This window comes from Atta cephalotes (genome assembly GCF_000143395.1).
Source record: "Atta cephalotes unplaced genomic scaffold scaffold00071, whole genome shotgun sequence".
NCBI classification, from domain to species: domain Eukaryota; kingdom Metazoa; phylum Arthropoda; class Insecta; order Hymenoptera; family Formicidae; genus Atta; species Atta cephalotes.
Window position 1 is genome coordinate 525,036 of NW_012130135.1, and position 24,277 is coordinate 549,312.

The following is a 24,277-nucleotide window of genomic DNA, read 5'->3' on the forward strand; positions in this document are numbered from 1 at the left end:
TACTACTACACACACACACACACACACACACACACACACACACACACACACACACACACACACACACACACACACACACACACACACACACACATTTTCAGGATGTTCCTGTAAATAAGTCGATATTTGTAGATTGCTTTTCTTTTAGAAGGACACAATCGAGACATATTCTTATTATTTATTGGATATCAAGAAAGATAAAACGTTTGTATCAACTATGTCTTAAATCTAATATCTTATGCTAATACAGTTTTGGATCTTAAGAACAGAATAGCTGACTTAGACTCTTAACTAAGACCCAGTTCCACAATTCATGGTTAAGAGTTAACCGTGAATTATGGAACTGGACCTAAGACAATGTCTTGTGTCCTGATTTTTATCTTTAGTAACGTACAATAACTGTCTTGTAAACTCAAGTCTTAAAGATGTATACAGAGTATTTCAAAATTCGCGCCTACGAAGTACAAAACATAATATTTTATGCTAAAACAAACAACTTTTTCCTTTAACAAAATTGCATCTGACAAATAATTTTAAGTAGCAGGAGAGCAGGTTGAAGTTACACAAATAAACGCAAAAATTATTTCATCGGACGTAATTTTGTTAAAGGAAAAAGATGTTTGTTTTAGCATAAAGTATCATGTTTTATACTTCACGGGCGCGAATTTTGGAACACACTGTATACGAGATATTTTTATCAAACACAAAAAAATAATAAACTAAAAAATTAATAAACTTTTTGTTTGTTAAAAATAATCTCAAATTTGTTTTCCATTAAAATATATTACGATATCAAAAATCACCCCACTATCACAATAAGTTATGGTTATATAAAGTATGATTATATAAATTCCATACAGAAGCAGAAACAATTTCTTAATTAAAATATTGTTCCATATTTGTATGATAATGTTTTGTTAAAAGGATTTTATTTGTCATACTTATCATTTCACCATAAGTATGTGAAATGTTAATTAAGCTTTATGAATTTTATAATAGTTAATCATGTAAAAACTATTGTAACCTTGACATTTTCATATTAGGAGTTTTGTCTTAAAATATTCCAAAGAATCCGCTCTAAAAAAGAAATTCGGAAATTTTGAGACACTTATAAATTGAAATCTATATGATTAAAAATATCCATTCTCTAAAGATTAACATTATATAAATTTCTTTCTTGTTTAATAAAAATAAAGACTGAAGCAATTATGGAGAATTCAGTGTCTCCAGCTACGGATCCTGTTCCCACTCTTGAACCTGCTGCTGAACTACAAGTTCAGCCACCATCAACACTTAAACCGGAACCTGTTCTCGATCCAACAGATTTAAGTGATACAACAGAAAGTGAGGCTGAAAAACATGGCTGTAAGTAATTTTTGTCTTTAACTATTATTTAATCACAAAAAAATATCTTCCTAATAAACATCTTTTCATGTAAATAGTTCAATAAGTAAATATCAAGCATATTTCTTTTAAACATATCTTGTAAAAATTAAATTTATTTTTAACATTAAATTTAAACATTAAATTTATTTTTCTGGCAAACTAACTTAATTCGTTAATACACCATAATGTACAAAAACAGAAATAAAATATATTATGTAACATTTTATTAAGAAATCGAGGATGTGCAATTTCTATCTAAAAAAATATACAAATGCTACTCATTCTATAGAATTATGACAGCACATAAGGCGATCATGATAATGTTTCAGTAAAAATGAACATACGAAGCACTATGGTCTGTACTTCTCTGCATGAAGGTCGACAAATTAACAAAGTGACATTGCCTATCTACATCGATCAGCTGTTCACTCTGCTCTTCACAAATTCAAAATTCTTCTTGGATTTTCATACTTCTCGCAAAACTACTGGTAACAAGATATAATTCCGTTATCATGTCTATCACATCTTATTATGTCAAAGAATCCATTTTAAATATTTTAAAGTGTAATTAAGGAGGATTCCCCAATAGCACAAAACTTGCAGCAATATTGCTGCAACTTTTGTACTATTAGAGTTATTTTTAAATATTTTAAAATGTCCAATTTGTCTATATATATGCCTGTATATATCAGGGTGGTCTTTATTTTTCGATTTTTTTAATTCTTTACGCCTTATCCCCTAGAATAATTTTAATCGACAAAATAATTTCTGTAAAATTTTAACTTAGATATCGACAATCCCATGTGTCACCTCGTTAAACATTTGAGTTCCATTATATTACACTATCAGCAATAGTTTTTATAACGTTTCCACAAAAATCGGCTTATAGAACTTTTCTTTTTTTTAATATGTGTTTTGTTTTTCTGTATTATTTAAGACCTCATACATGTCATGTAAACAATTAGATGAATTGTTATTATTTGAAAAATGAAAAAAGTTATTGCAGTTTTCAAGCTGAAAAAATTGATTCATGGGCTAAAAAAGTATCAGTAATATGTATGAAGACAAAATTAATCTAAAATGAATTTCTTAATAACGGATTTCATATTTTTATTAATAAAACGATTATTTATATTTTATATTATATAATAATTAATAATTATATTATAATTATTAGTTAATTATTAGCACTATGTTGAATAATTTCAAGTTACAAAAAAAATCTTAAATTTTTAAAATTTTAGTTCAATTTAACAAAGGAAATTGTTTTGAATTTTATATGAACCGTTAAATTTCAAAATCACTCATTATTAAGAAATTCATATCTGGAGACACTGATAATGTTTCGGCGCTAAGCTATGCGCAGCGACACTACCGTGGCTACTTTATGCGAATATGTATCTGTATTACACTATTTATCATTCCACACGGGTTTTTTTCCTAATAAGGTAAGATCTCTTCCCAAGACTATGTTGAAATTTTGATTCAAGTACCTCCACATATTATATATAATATCTTTCTTAAATAATCAGTAAACAAGGATAAAATGATACCTGGATGACATTGAAATGAAAATCTGAACATAGCCCTGAGAAAGAATTCCATACGTTATTTTATTTAACAAGATCTCCTAAAAGAGGAAAGGAACCTTCTGGAAGGGGAAGTATGTTTGGACAAAATTAGTTTAATACATAATGAATTTCATATTTTTTATTAATAAAGCGATTATTACATTTTATATTACATAATAATTAATAATTATATTATAATCATAATTATTAGTTAATTATTAACACAATTACGTTGAATAATTTCAAATCACTAAAAGAAAATCTGAAATTTTAATTCAATTTAACAATGGAAATCATGTTCGTAGTTGTTTTGAATTTTATATGAACAGTTAAATCTCAAAATTCATTATTAAGAAATTCATATTAGGACGCTATTCCATGTCATCATCCCACACGTTTTTTTTTCTAACAAAATAAGATCCTAGGGCTATGTATTCAGATTTCCCATTTAAGTGGATCATTTTATGTTTGTTTAACATTCAACAACAAGGATAAAATGATACCCTATTACGTAACTTCTAATGTCAATTCGATATCAATACAATGTGTTCATCGGATTCAACGGTTAAGTGAGATCTCGCTATATTGTATCACTCTTTTGTAATCTTTTAGATCAATCTTTAGATCTTTTAGATCTGGAAGAATACATCAATAGCAGCGAGCGCTCACTCAACTGTTGTGTTTTATGATTATCTGTTGAACAATCCCAAGTGCACTCAACGTCTTAACATGAATGCGTTTCGAATTACACATGAAGTTTCATTTTATTCTTTATTATTCAATGAACAACAAATGATACATCATGCGTTTTGTGCGTAATTTAGAAGTCGTCTCATGTTTATTCAGCGATTGCCATAATTTCCATTTCCAGCAGACTAAAAGTATGTTGAGTCCATGATATAAATACAAGGATATACGACGATATACTTATGCATATAGATAAATTACGTGACGATCAAGCGGACAATCAGAATTATCATCAATTGTCTACGTTATCATTACGCGGTGAATTCGAAGTTATTATATGTAATTTCCTTGCCATACACACAATGAGATAAAATCAGGATATACTCTTCCTACTTTTCTGCTTTCCTTTCTTTCTATTTCATCTCATTTTCTAAACAGTTGAATGTAGTTCTTACAAAAATTTAGTTGATCTCCGTTGCATATTTGTTCATATATATTTCTCATTACTTGTGTTTTTTTTGTATAAAGAAATATTTAACCACATTTATATAAAGAATATCTAATCACGTTTTTTTTTAAATCGGCAATTATTAATATTATATTATATAATATTATATGACATCAATTTATACATATTTGTATGACTACATTTTTCAATAGAATTTTATAAATATATTTTTACTGGTTTTACTCGTCATGGTGAATGAATATCTATAACCATAATGAATTTCTATTAAACGGTCTGTTCTGTATGTTATCTTACTATGCGTTTCTGAATCTACCAAAGACATCTAACATCTGGAATTTCGTAAAAATGTAACTAATATTCTACTTTTAAATAACTGATTATTATTATATTAAATTAAAAATTTTCAATTAACATTGATAATGATTCGGAGTCGAAACATATGTTTTTGTTATTTATTATTTTTGTTATTGTACTATTATTACATGTCATTAAAATTTTTAAATACTCGTTAGGCTCGTAGTCTTTCTCATTATTATTATTATTTAATTTTATTGAGCCTTATTATTATTTTATTAAAAATTATAATAAAAAATGATTTAAATTGTATTTAATAAATTGATAAAAGAAAATCAGAGTCAACGATATAGTCAACTGATAAAAGGTGTGGTCGAGTTGCCACTACGAATGCTTCGAAGCATTTTTTGATTAGTCAATTAGTAAAATTCTTTCTTCCGATTGGTTAATCAAGTCGGGTTTCAGAGTCAGGGTTGCATGTGTGTCCAATATAGCTTTAGTAACGTATCGGTCACTAATAAATAAGAGATCATTAATCGCTTAGGAAAATATTGAAAATTTTAATATATTTTACATATTTTATATAGATATACATATATAGAAATATATTTTATATATTTATATATATGTATACGTATATAAATATAATGGGAAGGAATAGCGATAGCGATAGGAATAACATGATTTCAATCTATCAGAAATCAGATGCACTGAAATATACAATGATAGGTTGAAATCGTGTTATTTCTATAACACTATATTCGTGTTATTGCTATTCCTTCGCATTGTGTTTAAGGTTTAACTTAATTCCTACGTGAAGACGATTTTGTCTGCATGATTGCTGAGGTTGTGCTTCAAATTTACTGTCAGCACTGAAAATGCTACAGTGTCAAAATTCGGAGCTCCATGCAGTGTTAGAATATTTGCTATCATTAAATGTTTTTTAGTTACACAAATAATTGTAGCTGCAGAATTGATTCAAGAGGACAATAATTTTAATATTAGTGAAACAAATACCGATAGTTACGTGTATAATCTAGATATAATCAATTAGCTTAATGATTGATCAACAATTATATATTTCTGAGAATAAAATATTGAATCCAATAATGTGCGTATTGATGACATATAATATTAATAATTTTGCACCAATCTTAGACGCAAAATTAGCTTAATAATATTAAACATTAGTTTATCCTCGCTTGTGAGGGCCACCGAAAAAAGGGAAGATCGGAACAAATTTCGCTAGAAATATTGCAATTCGCTGTTTCCACATGTCTCTTAAACTATTCTACATATATATAGGAATCAAATCAGAAAACAAACTTAATTATTTCCAACACTCTCCCTTAATTCGTATCAAGTTTGATAACAAACTTTTCTTTTAAGTACAAAAACTTAGTAGTTCTCAATGGCTTAGTAAGCAAATCAGCAGTAACATTTCAGCAGTCGGATTTTATTAAAATATTTTATCTCTTACAAGTTTATCTCTTACAAGTTCATGTATGTATCGAAATTTAACATCTATATGCTTGCTTCTTTTATTTGCCATTTTTCTATGCCATTTTTAATTAAAACACTCTGATTATCCATATTTAAAGTAATTTCAATATTTACATTTAATTTCAATATTTAACAATTTTTCCAATAGTGATTTCAAACAGACAGCTCTTTGCAACATTCAGCTGCTGCAATATACTCTGATTCTGTTGTAGATTGAGCGATATCAGGTTGTTTCCTGGAACACCAGCTAATTAGTCTACCTGCGTAGAAAATTATATATCCAGTAGTACTTTTTCTTGTTTCCTGATCTCCAGCAAAATCAGCATTGATGTATGTTTCCAATAGTCTAATATTTCCATCTTTTTTAAAACATTCCTTGATCTATATTCTCAGCAAGATATTTCAAAACGTGTTTGAATTCAGATATTTTCTTGCATAGGATCTTCAATGAATCTATTTACATAATTCACCGCAAAAGCTATATCTGGCCTTGTATTTATAGAAGCATAAAGCAAATTATATAAAGATTATGCATTTATCCGTGTTGAGATCCATTCTCGATGTCCACTTCATCAGAACAAGGAACAGCCACTGAGTAGCTGTTCCTCCGAGCCATTTTTATATTACGCTACTTGTTGGAGTGGTGAGGGAAAGAAGAGAATTGGGTGAGAGGAGGGGTGGGGGAAATTGGTCGTTCCTCAAAAACGATCTGTTTAATATCCTGCCAATCTGATCTGCTGTTTCTTTGACATATGGGAAAAATAGATATAGAAACCGTTGTCTTGAGACAATTAATGAAACAAACAATTAATAAACGTGCAAACGGTCTCTGACACACAACCAGACAAAAGGATTCTTTCTTCCATATGTCAAAGGAAAACAGATGGAATTGGCATATTAAACAAACACAATATCCGAACTTTAAATCACCCAAAAAGATAGAATAAATCTTAAGAAATCCTAAAGATTAAAGACCTCCACTCAGTTCCGCAGGAGTATACAAAATACCTTGTTCCTGCGGGCAAGTGTACATTGGAGAAACTAAGAGAATGGTCAACCTATGGATAAAAAAACACCAACGTGATGTCAGACTAAAACACGCAGTCAGTATTATCACAACATCGAAACAGAATATCAAATACTGTTTGACAAAACGACCACAATAGTCAACATTACATCATATTTTCTAAGAAAATATAGAGAAGTCATAGAGATACAAAACCATCCTAAGAATCTAACTAGAGATAATGACTACAACATAATGATAATATCTACCGGAAGGATGTAACTATGAAAGGAAGATTGGAGAAAGACTAAAATTGGAAAAAGCATTGTATGGTTTAAAACAGGCTCCTTTTAAATGAAATATTAGATTCACTGAATTTTTTAAAAAAGCAGGTTTTAAAATTCTTGACTCAGAACAAACTGAGAACTTGCTTGTTCAAAAGAATTGATAGTGACATATTTTTTGGGCATTTATGTTGTTGAGGATGGTCTGTTAATAGATAGCGATATTGATAAAGGAATAAGATTCTAAGACAATTAAGCAAAGAATTTTAAATTAAAATTACAAGAGATACGAATATTTATCTCGGATTTGAAGTAACCAACAATGACAATTGTTGTTTTCTGTCCCAAAGAAAAGAACATAAATAAAATATGGAAAAACATTCTTTATATAGTCTTTATATAGAAAGCAAACTACACTGCAAATTTGTTCTTTGTAAGAGTATGACTTAAATTTAGACAGGGCTTTAACTTGCTTACTTGGAAGTATGGGAACTTTGATAGTCTTGACTTTTTCCATGCCACTTTGTGGTAAAATATATTTTCTTTGGGACAGAAAACAACAATTGTCATTGTTAGTTACTTCAAATCCGAGATAAATATTCGTATCTCTTGTAATTTTAATTTAAAATTCTTTGCTTAATTGTCTTAGAATCTTATTCCTTTATCAATATCGCTATCTATTAACAGACCATCCTCAACAACATAAATGCCCAAAAATATGTCACTATCAATTCTTTTGAACATCTTATATCTATCCGGTAGATGTAAATATCTTCGTTCAATTCGCTACATAAAAAGACTGGTTTTATGTCAAAAGATATGACTTCAAAATTCTTGACTGTAGCAATAGCGAAAACACTCCTCAGAGCTACGACTGATTATGGGACTGTATGTTTCCTGATAATCAATATAGGGAAGAATGATCTAAATCAGATCTATTTGCAATTTTTGCTCTCTACAAGATAGAGCGTAGATAAAGTTCGATCATAAAAAAAATGCCATTGGAAAGATCATTTAATTCCTTTCATTTTTATTTTAGATTTTGACATATCTCTCACCTGTGTTGAACTATAATGGAAAAGATAAAAATGATTTTTCGGGTACGATTTGGAATTATTGGTTCCAAACTATTGGTTCAAATCGGACCTTCCTATTTTTATGGACTTTTAGATAGAAATTTACAAGATTTTAATTTATTTTGGTTAGTATTAAGCAAAAACGAGCAACTTGATAGTTAAACATAAAAATTTTATTCAGAAAAAAAATTACTGACAGTTTATATTATTAGAATTGAAATCAATAAAAAATTCAATTAATTTGAGTCTGATGATTCATGTTTTATTGCTTTAATATTCCTTAGACCAGATCTGATCATCACTACGATCAAGTTGTGGCGAATCTTCTTTCTTCCATGAATTAGCTAACTTACTTAACTTTTTAGTGTTTCTTGGTCTCGGTTTTTTTTTTTTTTGGTTTGATGCATTGTTTTATTGCTTCCTTTACAGCAATAGTTTCAATCGCAGCATCATCAGTTAAAATAGTTGCTTTTCGTCCCCAACCAATATTTTTACGTGGAGGCGCTTTTGGAAGTAAACAAATGGATTACAGTATTTCATTCAAATTCACTTTTATCTCACTATATTCGATTGGCCGATCAGTTACTGAACTGGGCAGGAAATCAATTTTTTGGAAAACGTCAGGATCTAATGGATATATGCCTGTTGTTATCTACTGTACTGTAGGTCCGATTTGGACACGGATCCTTTTGAACTTTTAGAACAAATTTTACAATAAATCGCAAAAATGATCACAAAACATTTCATATTTTTGAATTCTACATTCTTTAATTATCTTAAATCAATTATCTTTCAAATTTTTAACGTTTTTTAAATTTTAAAGATTTTCTTTTTAAAAAAAATTTTTTGCACGATAGCTGAAAATACATATTTGCTTCTATTCTAGAACGTTAATGCTGAACGTTATGAACTGTCAAACTGCTGTCGCATGTTTGGTGTCTCATAAGAACTTTACATTATAAATAGCATGCAAATCTGCTTAACCATATTCGTTTAAATTAAAAAGGTCCTATTTGGAACATGGTCCGATTTAGAACATTCTCTCCTAATATTTTTGCTCACAGCCTTTTACTATCTGGCATCAATCTGGCCTTATATTTACCATCCTGTTTTATTCTAAAAATCCACTTGCAGTGCAACGATTTTTCTGTTTTAATTTCGACTGAATTTTCATCCAATACTTCCCAAACTTTGTTTTTTTTTAATCCTTTTTCCTCTTCTATTACTTCAGACATTTCTTTTTATATGAACCTATCACAACTTCTTTATTTATCGTTAGATAGATATAGTCCTTCAATTTTCCGGTCACTTATTCTATTTGATTTTCTTATTTCTGTTACTTGACTGTCTTCTGTTTCTTGTTCATCTTCTACAATATTATTTTCTAAATCGTGTCTAATTTCCATTCCATCATCAGCATCTCTGAAAGAATCATCTGAATCATTACTTAGACTATTTTTCATCATCTTCATTAATTTCCTCTTCTAAATCTTCATCGTTTTTATCTAATAAATCCAATAATTTTTTACTCTTTCTCTTGATTTATCTGTCAACAAAAATTTTATGTCTCTTGTTAGTACTATTTTTCTTTTTATTTTATCTCACAATCTATTTAGAGCATAATCAATAAAATAACTGATATTCAGTACTTCTTTTATCCAGCCTTTTTTAGGATCTAAGACTTAAGCGGTTGAAATTTGTAGATCAGTCAAATTTAGTTTCCTCTCTTCTCACATTTCGTATGATATTACTCTAAGGGAGATCTGTTAAACAAATAAGTTGCTGTATAAAGGACTTCTCCCCACTTTATTTAAGTTAGCATCAAATAACAAAACTCTGACCTTTTCCATCAATATTCTATTGAATCTCTCAGCTCTTCTGTTTAATTGCGAAATGTGAAACAGTAGCATCAAGTTTTATACCTTTTCCTTTAGCATTCATTTACACTTCTGTTAATAAATTCTGTTCCATCGCATCTTATTTTCGCTACTTTGAGATTCCACTTTGCTTTCATCTTAATGTAGTCTCTTATCTTCTCAGCAGCTTCTTGTTTGCTTTGCAGCAAATACACCATCGCAAAATCATCCATTAAAGTATAAAATAGTAATAAAATATTTCTTATCGTCCCAGATATTCGGACTTATGAGATCATACAAATCTGTATGAATGATTTACAGAGATCTTTTCGCTCTTACTCTCTCATTTTTAAATTTAGTTTTTGAATGTTTTGCCAACTTTGCAAACTTTTCTAGTTCTATTTAATTCAGCTAATAAAAAGTCCAATCTTTGACTTATCTTGTTTAGATCTTTAAAACTATCGTATCTTATGTGCCCATCTTCTTATGCTACAATTCCAATTTGTCAATAGTATTATCCGTTAAATGATCTCTTTGCTTTCAACATTTTTCATCCTTGAACTTGAAATAAATCATTTTTTAGTTTATTGCCTTTTAACATAATTTTATTTTAGCTAATTATTATTTCGTCTTTTTCAAAAAGTACTTTACTATTGCTACTTGTAATAACACTTACAGATAGCAAGTTCTTACTCAATTCCGGAATGTATACTACTTTCAATTTACATCTCTCGAATTCTACAGATCCTGTTCCTTCTGCTATCATCGATTCATTAAGCTTAGCTATTCCAATTTTTGAATTTATCTTCTTGAAATTATCTTTTCTGTTTGTAATATTGGTTGTTATTCCTGAATCTCCTCATTTGTATTTGTTATTAAAAATGACACCTTATCTTCGACTTCAATTTTTTTAGCTGTTTTGTCTTTCCTAAAATAGTAATCTTTGTCAGTGTTTTTTTTGCAAATATTGCAACCTTCCGTGTTTCTTGTCTGAGTCCTTTTCCTTTGCGAAACGTCTTTTCCATGTGTTCTAGCTTATTACAACGAAAACACCTAATCTGTTTTCCAATTACGTTATTTTTAGCGGTAATTATACATATTAATGTGTCACGCCGATGACCTTGACCTTGACATATATTGTCAAGGTCATGATTCTAAGTACTTTGTCTTAGCAACTAGGTGGCGGTCTCTTATAGTTTCTAAGATATTTAGACTCAAAGGTCTAATTTATGTGATATATCTTTTCGTTAGAGAATAAATTACAACACTAGAAGAATAAATATGTATTCATATAACTATTATTTTATTTCAGCATCTCTACTTTCCACGCGAAGCGACTCTCATTCCCCTCTCTCTCTACAAAGGGGCGCAGGACTCTCATCCTCCCTTTCCCTCCCCCCCCTCCTGCAAAGATGCCGGACTTCCGTAATTGTACTGTTTACTTTCATAATTGTACAACATATGTCAAAGTCGCGGTCATCGACACGGCATCTCCTATAGTGCACGACTATCAAATATATTTTAAAGCAGGGAATTCTCGTGTTATATAATTGAACTTTTTTTGTTAATAACTTTTTAACGAATGACGACCACCACCTAAAACCTGTCGGAGGTCACTCAGGGTCATGACCTTGACAACATATGTCAAGGTCATCAGCGCGATATCCGTTAATATATATAATTTCCTTTTTAACTCTACAATCTTTCAAGAAATGATCTACTTTTATTGCATTTGAAGTATTCCTTACCTGCTACCTTAAACGCAGCTGCCTTTTCTCCAGATTGCCTTGCTTTCATTCTTATCTTTTCCGCAATCAGCGGTCAAGTTTTCTAAAGTTTGATTTACAGACTCAGAAGATTCCCAGGCACTTACAAAGTGACTATTCTTCTGGCAATGTTGCTAACATCTTTGGATGATGCTATTATCCAAAACTACTTTTAAGTATTTATTCAGTCTGTTTGACAAGTTCTTTAATTTGCTGATATATGTTGTTATATCAATACTTTCAAAAGATAAGCTGTAAAAATTCTGCAACAAATTACATTTCTATTGTTCGTTATCACACAATATGACTTTAATTTTCGTCTAATCTCGAAAATAGTACTATAGTTTAGAAGATGCAAAAGTGGCCTTTTGTCTACAATTGTTACAATTAACTTTTGTGCAATAGCGTCATTCTTTTTCCATTTTTCTGTTTATTCCTCAACTAGCTTATTTGTAATTACTATCTTGTGTAAATTATATACTCGAAAAACTATTTCAATTTGGAACTTTCAGATAGGATAATCCTTTTCACAGAAGTTAATTTTTTTACATTTGATGCATCTTTATACATTCGACATTTTAATATTGAACAAGGGACAATCAAAAAAAAATTTAAAGACTTAAACTTGCTCTACTATTTTGACACTTTATATATTAGTTTTTATTTCCGCGTTTATTGCTCTATTTTCAATACTTTTAATATTAGTTTTATTTTCGTATTTATTTTTAATATTTATTTTAATTTTACTTTCACATTTATCTATCTTTAACAATAGTATAATACCTTTCTTAATATTGAATTTTAGCAACAAATTCACATCTCTTAAATACTAATCTTACAATATTGCTCTTTTTTCCGGTATGCACAATATTAAAATCACTTTTACTTACAAATTTTTACAATCAATATTTTATCACTGATTTCAGCTTCAAATATATTTTTTACTTTATGTAATTTTATAATTTCTTTTGTATTTATTACAATCTTTATTTTATCAATTATTATAAACTGCATGGTCTGAGCCTATAACCTGTCAAAATTTGGAGCTTCGTGTTCCTATGTAATATGTTAGAGTTAGAATATTTGCTATCATTGAATGTTTCTAGCTACACTAATAATTGTAGCTACAGAATTGATTTGAGAGAACAATAATTTTAATTGTGAAACAAACAACGACAGCCATGTGTACAATCTAGATATAATTAATTAAGCTTAATGATTGATCAACAATTATATGTTTTTGAGAATAAAATATTGAATCCAATAATGTGCATATTGATGATATATAATATTAATAGTTTTGTACCTTAGACGCAAGATCGCAAACTTAGCTTAATAGTATTAAACATTAGTCTGTCCTCGCCTGTGAGCTCACCGGCCACCGGAAAATGGGAAGATCGGACAAATTCCGCTAGAAATATCGCAATTCGCTGTTCGCGCATGTCTATTAAACTATTCTGTATACTACAAGAATCAAATCAGAAAATAAACTTGAAATTAATTATTTCCAATTTACGTCGCGTGCATTATAAATTTTCAGTATAGGCACTCAATTTTGGAACGTAGCTTGAGTCTTGTTTTAGACCCTTTGGAAGCTAAAACTTTGAATTAAAACAGAATGCACAACCTGAAAGGAATTCAATTTTTTTTTCGTAATGCCTTCTTATGTCCTTATATCCTGTTTTGCAACCGAGCATTACACAATGGCAATTGTTCTCCTCCTTGTTGTCTTTAAAAGTTATATATACTTTAAACATTCAGATTCGTGATTTCTTCGGAAATCGAAGATAAAAATGTTTCAGGAAGAAAGATCTTTCTTTCTTGTTTCTTTCTTCTTACCATAGCTAATTTAACTAACGCAAATTTAATTAAACGCACTCACTACGCGCAAGATTACAAAGTAACAAGTGCTGCGAGATGTCGAGAATCGAAACGCAAAATCGCTTTTATTACGTAAGTGGAGTCTCCTTAAGTCTTCCTTCCTGGATCCTATATAGGCGCTGTTAGGTTTGATAAGAGCAAATCAGAGTCAATGCTTATCTCAGCTAAGAGCTTTAGGGCTTTTATAATCCTTGTATAATTTATTATTGATCGTTAAGCGGCCATATTTCACGCTGAATCTGCTCTAATCGTTCCGGAAACAGTCAATGTATGTTTGATGACATCTCCACTATTCTAAATTCCTGCGCAGTAATTTACTACCGAATGAGTATATCCTTGTATTTATACGATTTTTAGTGATCAGTTTGGTACATATAGTATGTACCAAGGTTATTATTGATAGATGTTAGTAGGGAATGCAGCTTATTCTGATAACCTGTACGTACAATTATTACGCTAAAACTTGATTTTTTTATAAACAAATATTCGATATGCTCTTTTAAAAATAATTTCTTACTCTAATATCGTGATATATAGAAGAGACAGAAAATAAACACGAATTAAACAGCTGGTCTCACCTCTGTCTAATATCTAAATCTACTACTGTCTAATGACAGTAATGATCACGCGTACCAGAATATTCTACAGTTTGATATACTTTGGTTACTATATCTGAATCATGTTAGAAATCGCCTGATATCATGGTTGAATCATAATCAAATCGTGCTAATCAAAATAATTATGTCCAATATTAGTTATGCTAATATTTGAAGTAGAGTTGCCACAGACTTGGAAAACTGGGAAAAGTCAGAGAAAAATGTAAAGTCTGGAATTTCGAAATTTGATAACTATTATCTTAAATGCTTTTATTTCAAATAATTGTTATTTTTATTTTTTTAAATATATCTAACGTTTATAGTTAAATACATTCAAAACTAGCGCACTTTAAACGATTTTAATAAAATAATTAAATTTTATATTTTATTCAGTATTTTTATTTGATCCCTCTTTTTTATCATAACTATATCTTTTTTCAAAACTAATTTATTTTTTGCTGGTTTGAATTGGTACCCAAATTGTACTAAGCTACTAAGCTTTTTTTGTTTTTAATAATATAGACTAGCTTTTTTCCTATAATCCTTGAGTCTAAATGTTAAAAATTTACATATTTTACAAGTCAATAAGTTTTTAGAAAAACATAGTAAAATACATTTTTTTTATCAATTCATTTTTATTTCTCAACATAATCTCCTTTCAGCTCGATATAACAATTCTCCAATTTTTTCAAGCCATCCAAATAATATGATTTGTCTAATCCTTCAAAATAAGCCTCTGTTTCAGTGATGAGCTGTTCTCTGGTGATGAATCTTTTTCCTCCGAATCATTTCTTCAGGTTTGGAAACAGGAAATATTCGCAGGGGACTAAATCTGGCGAATATGCTGAATGGGGAAGCAAATCGTAGCGGAATTCGTTGAATTTGGCCATCGGTGTCAGACACGTGTAAATCCATGCATTGATGGATGATGGAAGAGCACTTTCTTCTTTGCCAAATGGGGTTTTTTCTTTAAAATGTTGAAACGGTCCAATAAGGCTGCGGCTTATCGTCATTGATCATTTGCTTCGACGGAAGGTAATCGATATGAATTCTAAAAAACTGCGGCCATCATCTTTCCGGCCGACTTTATGGTTTTCGCCTTCTTCGGAACTGGTTCACCCGATGAAGTCCATTATTTTGACTGTTTCTTCATCTCGAGAGTGAAGTAATGGATCCATGTTTCGTCCATAGTAATGAATCGACGCAGAAATTCATCTGGATTACGTTGAAAAACGTAACCAAACGTTCAAACATTGTTTTGAAATCGTCACACGATCGCGCGTATGCTCAGTGAGCAAACGCGGCACCCATCTTGCCGATTTCATACCCAATTGTTCGTGCAAAATTGAAATCATGTGATATGCTTGTGGCCTCAAAAGCTCGCGTATTTTTACTCGTCAATCAGTCAAAACAATATCGTGGATTTTATCGATGATTTCTGGTGTAGTAACCTCAATTGGACGTTCTGAACGAGATACATCATAGATGGATGTACGACCACGTTTAAATTCACTCAATTGTATACAGCAAACGCTGATGCAGATGTGCTATGAACATTATCCAACTCGGCTTTAATTTCTTTCGGCGTTAAATCTTTCATATGTAGATGTTTGATCATTGCACGAAACTCGTTTTTTTCCATTTTGCAAAAAATACAAAGGTTGTTCGCTTTAATCGTCTACAGAAATGAAATCACGCGATGATTCCGTTCAAAATTTGACAGTAATCAGCTGATGCTACTTGTCAAAAAGTAAGTGACATGGCTGCGAGTGCCTTCTGACAGATTTTCTAAGAACTTATTGACTTGCCTTCGTATATTACTACATGGAAAATTTTCTATTTTCGTCTGGAAAATCTAGAAAAGTTAGGGAATTTTAAAATTGTTTTTATAGCAATCCTGTTGAAGGGCATTATACATACAATATATATTATATATATATATATATATATATAATAGATCAAAACGCGAAATTCAATCTTGAACGCTTCGATGCTGTAATTGTCCAACATATTTTCAACATGTACAAGCTTATAGATGTTGTAAATAAATATTTATCATTTAAACATCTTACAAAGTATTTAAACCAAAAAACATGTATAGATTACTGTCATGTAATTTTTCCTGTAAAATGTAGGATATTCCCAAACTTGTAGAAGGTACTGTATATTTGCATTATCTCTCTTCCTTTAATCTTTATCTAACTTTCTTTAACTTCTGAAACAATTGTTCACGCATGTTTACGACTACATCGACTAGATATTTGTTACAAAAAATATACATAAAAATTTAGAAAATAGGTGGATGTGCATCACTGTTTTACAACAATTCTTCATCTAAGGCTCATTTCATATTTATGTTGCTGAAATATAACGTACGTTTATGACATCTAAAATTAGTGTGATTCAAATATAAGCGAGACTTAGCCAAGAAAAATTGACTACCGTATGGTGTGATTTTTATTATAGAATCTTTAATCATAAAATCATTGATCTTTTTCTAAATTAATTCTCGAATGTTTAAGATTTTAAAGAAAAAAATATTAGCCTTGAGAGAAAAAAGAGAGAAAAATTTTTAATTAGTTTTAAAAAGATAATAAATTCAAGTTTAAAAGTAAATTAAGTTAAAAATTAATGCATTTAAAATTAACTAAGTTTAAAGTTATTAACTTTTTTTTATAGTATATAATATAGTATATAACTTTTTTTTAACTCTTAACGTTTTAACTACAATAGTTACTATTTAACCTTGATATAATATACACACATTATCTGCTAATGTAAATCTGCTAAATATAAATTTATTATCACCTGTTTCTAATGTTTTCACTTATTAGATTTAATACAATCTGCGTGGACACAAAACAACCAAACTGGTCAAAAAATGAGAACCCTTTCATACACGATGTCCTTAACTCAAAATATTGGTCCAAGAACTTCTCAAATTACAGAAACGCAGGTAAAAATGAAATTCAGTTAGTAATAATTTATCTCTCGCGTACATTATTGCTTTTTAAATATAATATATTATATACAGGTGATGTTACCATGCAGTAGGCCAGGTCATCTTTATTGTATCGATATAGAAAGCGTTAACGCCGGTATACCTTACGCCGATTCTTTCAGTGTTTTAACACATTTTTGTATGAATAATATTTCCGAAAACGAGACAAGTCTTATAATTTACTCACAAATTAAGTATAAAAAGAGCGTATGGGGTTTTGTGAAAAGTAAGTTTCAAAATTAACATAATTGTTAAAGATCAATCACAGTTGAGAAAAAGAGTATTATGATTTTTAAAGTTCTTAGAAAATTACAAGTTGAATTGGGATCCTAAAAATTATGAACTTAATAGTTATTTTCATGGATAAGATTCTCTCGGCATCATATATTATATATTATCATATATCTTATCTGAAATCTTATCTATTTTTTTATTATTATATCTTAGATATTGGTTATATCTTAGATTATTGGTCACTGAAAATAATCTTTAATCAATTTGTCGACATAATAGTAATAATTGATTTACACGGAAAAAAAAATTTGGTTCGTGTAACTGAATTTTAGTTATGACAATCGAAATTTTCTGTTTTCTAGGGATCAGATGAAAACTCGGTAAGAACAGAAAAATTCCTATGATAGGTTTCCGCTACTTAGACAAGAATTTTATATCAACCAAATATTAATGTTGCCTCTACTAAAAGTCTAGTTTGTCAACCATAACTCGATTATAATGAATGTTTATAAGTAATAAGAAACGTTCTGCCACTTTGACTATTCACTCTCATTTTTAATAATTATATAGAATGGCTCGCGTTATCGGTGTTTTAGTTACTGAAGATAGGTTTTCGATTTTTTTTTGGCGAATACCTAAACACTTAGTTCTTCAACAGCGAATATTTAGATGCTCACTTCCTCAATCGCGACCGCTTAGATTTTCACTTCCTCATCCATAAATCCACTTTCTCGTCCATATATAAGTGTTTAGGTATTGTCCATACATCCGGCAAGGCCGGTATACCTAGACAATACCTAGACATTTAATTCCTCGACGATGAACACGTAGACATCCATTTCTTCGAAAGCGAATACCTAGATATCCACTTCCTCGTCGAAATAAGGTTATATAACCGAATATTGATCACATGGCCAATGCAAATGATCAATTTTTTCTTCATCCGAGATCTCGGATCAATTTCTCTCAAAACATCGTGGACACCGGACTTTAATTTGTTCGGCATCTCAATTATTATAATCGATTATATTTTATAAAAAACTAGTCAAAATTTTAACCAACGCAGCTGTTATTAACTAGTACCTTACCTATGTTATTAATGGACGAGGCATAAGCTATCAAGCGCCAAACTCGCTAGATTCGTCTGTCAGATCTTTTCATTTATAATAACAGAAATCATTTCTTGTCACAATTCACTACACCTCATTTTGCACACTTTGTGCGAGTAATCAAATAGTTCGCTACGATGGTAGCATACTTGAGACGGAAAATTTCAGTTTCTCTAATCAAAAGTTTGTTAATATAAACAATGTTTTAGTTAATGAGAACATGTTGCTCTAATTGAAACTCACCTAACTGAATATTTCTGCCTGCTATAGCCGAAATTTTTTTTCCGTGCACAAACATATTAATTTCTTATAAACTTGATTGAATTTTTCAATTTTTTATTGAAATTTATTAAAAACTTATATATTTTTTGAATATTTATCAAAAATTTGCATTTTTTTAATTATATATAATACTCTTTGTCCCGATGTTAAAATATTTGATACATGCAACACATTGACAAAATAATGAGAAATAAACTGCATATTTTGTTTTTAAAAAAATAGGTGTGTTGGAAAAAAACTGTTGGGCGGGCTTAGAAGAATATTTTAATAGTATAATAAAAGCCTTAACAGTGGAATGCGAAGAAGGTAATGGAAGTGGAGGTTTAAAAAGAAAAACGAGAAAACGACGGCGCGCAACGGGAGTAGGCACCACATTGCAAACACATACTTCCGAACACATATCTGTGAATCATCAAATTTCTCCCTCTAACTTGTCGCACAATCATGGTAAAATAATGCAATATTTTGAGTTATATACAAGATGAATATTAATTCGTGTTTTATCATGGAAAATGAATATTTCACTCTCTCTTATGCTTTTTCCAGTAATCAGTAAATTATCTCCTATGATGAAATGTTAGGACACGAATTAAGATTCACCCTGTATATTGTGAATTGAATTACATGTGTTTTTTCTTTCATATAGCTGCTAATACTAGAAGTGATACCAATATAATTCTTAGTTCAATGTTACTAGTCGCTGTATTATGTTTAATGGTAATTAATGGCTTGTTGTATTATAAACTATGGGGATTGGAAGAAGCTGCTGCGTATACCATTATGGATTTACATGTACTCAAGTATATATTATCGATTTCTTTTATATATGTAGATGACATTCTTTTTCATATATGTATTATTAACGTCTTCTGGCTCTTTCAGAAATACGCCAAAAACTGAAGAAGATTGGATTAACCTTTTGCAACAGCAAGAAAGCTTGCACAATGTAGAAATGAGGAAATGGCAAAGAGTTTTGCATACAGCTGCACAATTGCTTAGACAAGTAAAACTTATACAAAATCAATAATATAAAAATAGAATAATGAATTTAACGATACAAAATACCAAACATGCGGAAAAATCCGAAAAATTAAGAACTTTAAAATGCAAAATAATATTAATTATATCTAATTAAACAAATATATTTTTATAAATCTAGATCTATATATACCATAATAATACGAAATATACACAAAGACATTATATAATTTTTAATTTTAATTTTGTAATTTTTTATGCTTCTTTAAATTCTTGTTAGATTTTAATATTAAATAAGTTCTGAATTTATCTAAATTTTTCCGCATTCTATGCTCGCGTGCGCATGCGTGTGTGTGTAAGTAAATACTACCGTTCATAAATTTTGAATGCTTGTAGTTATAAGAGCTTTTCATTCGGTGACACAAGCTGACACAAGCTTTCTTGTCAAGTAACAAAAAACAATATTTGTATCGACTTTTGTCGCCAAATGAAAAGCATCTTTTCTCTGGCAAAGTTGCGCGCGCGCGCGCGCGTGTGTGTGTTATATATGCGTACGTGTGTGCTCCCATCCTAATGAGCTTTAAATGGCGGTTATGGATTTTCTAATTCCTTCAAATAAAAAAATTCTTATAAAAACATTTGAAATTCCTGAGTAGTTACTTCAGTCATATTGAATCGTGACATCTGTTTTCCAGCTAGGTTACACAGTGGAACACAGTGTAATGTTCCAGCCAGAACATTATACTGTGTTCCACTGTGTAAGATACTTGTTAGAACGCAGTTAGTTAGTTTTATAATATAACACCAGAATACATTGTAGTTTTTTATTCTTATTCTTATGATTATATTTAGCGTATCAATAATAGATTTATAATTCTTATTTAGACTTAAGTTATAATTTTTTCAGAATTGATTTTTGATGATGCAAAATAGGTACCAAATAACTTTTTAAAAAGTAACATTGACATATTTTACACGCTCGTACTTAGATTTTTTAATGTCAAGCAGTGTAACACTGTATCACTTTGGAACACTTTGTGTAAGACACAGTGTTACATTATGTCATCTATGTACATTGTTGGAAAACACCCATCACAAGTGAGAATTATGTTATATTGAATATGGAAAAAAGTTCGTGGCGATTTTTTAGTAAAATTAAAGTGTTTTTCTTAGAGTATTGAAATCAATTTATTTAAACCAAATATGCTCCATTATTTTCTATAATATTTTGCCATTTTTGGGGCAGAGCCATAATTCCATTGCGATAGAACTTCTGATTTCTGATCGAAAAATTGCTTCAAATGATTTTCACAGGCCTCTTTTGAAGCTAGCTTTACACCATTAAGAGAGTTCTGCAGAGACCTAAACAAATGATAGTCTGAGGTTGCTATGTCAGGACTATACGGTGGATGCATTAAAACTTCAGCCAAGCTCTCGCAATTTTTGCCGAGTCATCAAAGATATGTGTGGTCGAGCGCTGTCGTGATGGAAGACGATACCTTTCCTATTGATTAATTCTGGCCGCTTTCTCTCAATTGCTTGTAATCTCTGCAGTTGTTCACAGTAGAGTTCGGAATTAATTGTTTGATTGGACGATAACAGCTCATAGTGAACGATTCCCTTCCAGTCCTACCACACACACACATCACCTTCTTTCTCGTCAATCCAGGTTTTGCGATTGCTTGCGCCTTCTCTCCTTTCTTTATCCACGATCTTTTTCTACTTGGATTGTCGTAGGTGATCCATTTTTCATCACCAGTTATCATTCTCTTCAGAAGTAACTCAATTTCATTCCGTTTCAGTAGCGTATCACAAATGTTAATTCGGTCCATCATGTTCCTAACGCTCTAATCATGAGGAACCCAAACATCGAGCTTCTTTTTGTATCTTTGTGATTTAAAACTGTTTTGTGGCCTAGTTCCCTGGCAATCTCCACAGTGCTCACATACTTATCATGCTCGACTTTTATCATGATTTCATCGGACTTTTCAGTGATTGATCGACCGGAGCGAGGTTCATCTTTCACATCGAAATTTCCACGAAAGCGAGCGAACCATTTCCGTGCTGCTGATTTTGATAGAGTATCTTCACCGTAAATAGCGCAAATTTTTTCACAAGCCTGCAGTATTCTTGCCTTTATCGATACTGCAAAACGTAGCAAATTTTTTCCTTATTTATTTCCATTTTCAAAATAAAATAACTTTTGATCCACTTCACCAATTTCAATCTTTTTCGGCTCAAAACAAAGGTTAAAGTGTCACTTTTTAAACGCACGTTTGGTGTTGCCGATGCGATTAGTAGTTGCCGACTGCTGAGCATTTAACGCCTAGCGGGAAAAACGCCATGAACTTTTTCCCCACACCCAATATAAACAATATGTTATTTTTCTTACATGCCATTTATAAATAAAAATAATTTAGATAAAATGAATAATGAAATTGCTATAAAACATTTATAAAAATTGGCTAAACTATCCTTAAGTCTTCTATCAGTAAATAGTCTTAAAAAACACGTAAAATGTGTTTACTAATTTTTATTCAATATGCATACGTCTATTTTCACTTAACGAAACTTTTTCGATTATTTATTGACTGTCGGGGGAAGGATAGTTTCCACAAGTGTTTTACAGCGATTTTATTGTTTTATATAAATTCTCTTTATTTACAAATAGCATTTTAAAAAATCAACGTGTTATTTCTCATTTATAACGTTACGATTCAATATGACTAAGGTGACCGAAAACCGGATCGAAAATCGGAAAATAGGTGCGATTCATTATGCTGATTTACAATGAGTCGATAGTCTATAGTTTTATCGAAGTTTTATCGATGAATCGGTGAATCAGTGAAGTCAACGTGTATGACTAAACGACTCGCACGGAATATAAGAGATCCGGGTTCGATTTCCGGCCGAGGCAATATTTTTCGCAATAAATTTACAGTTTTTTTAAGATTAATTTGGAAAATTTGGAAGAATTATTAATATTTCAGATTGATTGCGTTGAAAGTCCGACAATCATATCGGCACGCAATTTCTGAAATTAATTCATTTATATGAATATATATATAACAGTTTAACATTCAGATCGTAGTGATGCTTCGTATTTAAAGTAATGTATTTAACATAAACGGTCTTGTTTCCAATCTTATTGTTTGTACGACTAAAGTCCATGCCACATACAAAAGTGTAAGCTAGCGAGACGTAAACAGTAAGAAAATTGTAATATTGGATTTGCTACTGGCCTTACAGTTTCTACTGTGATTAACCAATTTGCTTACCATTTACGTTTTTGTATGTGCCACAGGCTTAAGAACACAAAAAAACAAGCAATGAACCATAATAAGCAATAAATGAATTGATTACAAAGTTCATAAGGCCATAACGTAAGCAATAGCCAAATCAACATGTTGATTTTCTTACTACTTATGTCTTACTGCCTTTTTTTGGGTGTTTTTGTGTGTCATGGCCCTAATACGTGATCTACAATAAGTAGTAGCAATAATAGATGAAACAGTAAGAGTAAGAAATTGATCAATCATAGTCGATATTATTCTTCTCACATTCGATTGTGATTGGTCATTTTTACTTTTACAGCCTCATCCACTACTACTACAGCTATTATAGATTACGTATAAAGTGTCGTCTACAATGAACAGTAGCAATAGAGGCTGTAAATACATTGGGAGCTTTTTCGATCCAGTTAGAAATGATCAATCAATCACTTGGATGTAATAAGGCATAAGTAAGTCCGTAAACGAAATGGTTGGAATTTCGCTATCGGTAATAAACTGACAGTAATTTTTTTTCTAAAAATTTTTATCTTTGTCAAATTGCTCGTTTTTACTCAATACTAATAAAAATACATTAAAATATTTTAAAATTCTATCAAAAATAGGAGTGTCCGAATTGAAACTAATAGTTCCAAATCGGATAAAGCGTTTTTACATTTTCCATTATAGTTCACAGAGATATGTCAAAATGATCTCAAGCAAAAATGAAGGGAATTAAATGATCTTTCCAACAGCACCTTCGATTTTAGGTCAGATTTTATTTATATTATAAGATATATTATAGAGAGAGCAAAAACTGCAAATAAGTCCGATTTACTCCACTCTCCCCTATATATCGGGTGTTTAAGATCACTTGTATCATTCTTTTATTTTCGCAAGGTTCAATCGTTAAAGTATTCAGATAAAACTTGTAGAGTTTAAAAAGATTTATTTACTGATCTTATCAGTTTGACCTAGATGACGTCGCCAAGATCATATCCCCTTTTTCTTTTTCCTCTCTCTCTCTCT

General features: G+C 30.4%; 1 protein-coding gene across 1 annotated transcript in view; it reads left to right on the forward strand.

Annotated features, from left to right (window-relative positions):
* LOC105624061 (GRAM domain-containing protein 1B-like) overlaps window positions 1-24,277 on the forward strand; it is a 32,995-nt gene that overhangs the window by 4,688 nt on the left and 4,030 nt on the right. The window contains exons 6-12 of the mRNA XM_012205421.1: window positions 1,197-1,365; window positions 1,716-1,874; window positions 17,210-17,331; window positions 17,410-17,602; window positions 19,224-19,448; window positions 19,648-19,801; window positions 19,884-20,004. Of these exons, the coding sequence (XP_012060811.1) occupies window positions 1,197-1,365; window positions 1,716-1,874; window positions 17,210-17,331; window positions 17,410-17,602; window positions 19,224-19,448; window positions 19,648-19,801; window positions 19,884-20,004 (1,143 nt within the window). The remainder of the gene's footprint in view (window positions 1-1,196; window positions 1,366-1,715; window positions 1,875-17,209; window positions 17,332-17,409; window positions 17,603-19,223; window positions 19,449-19,647; window positions 19,802-19,883; window positions 20,005-24,277) is intronic.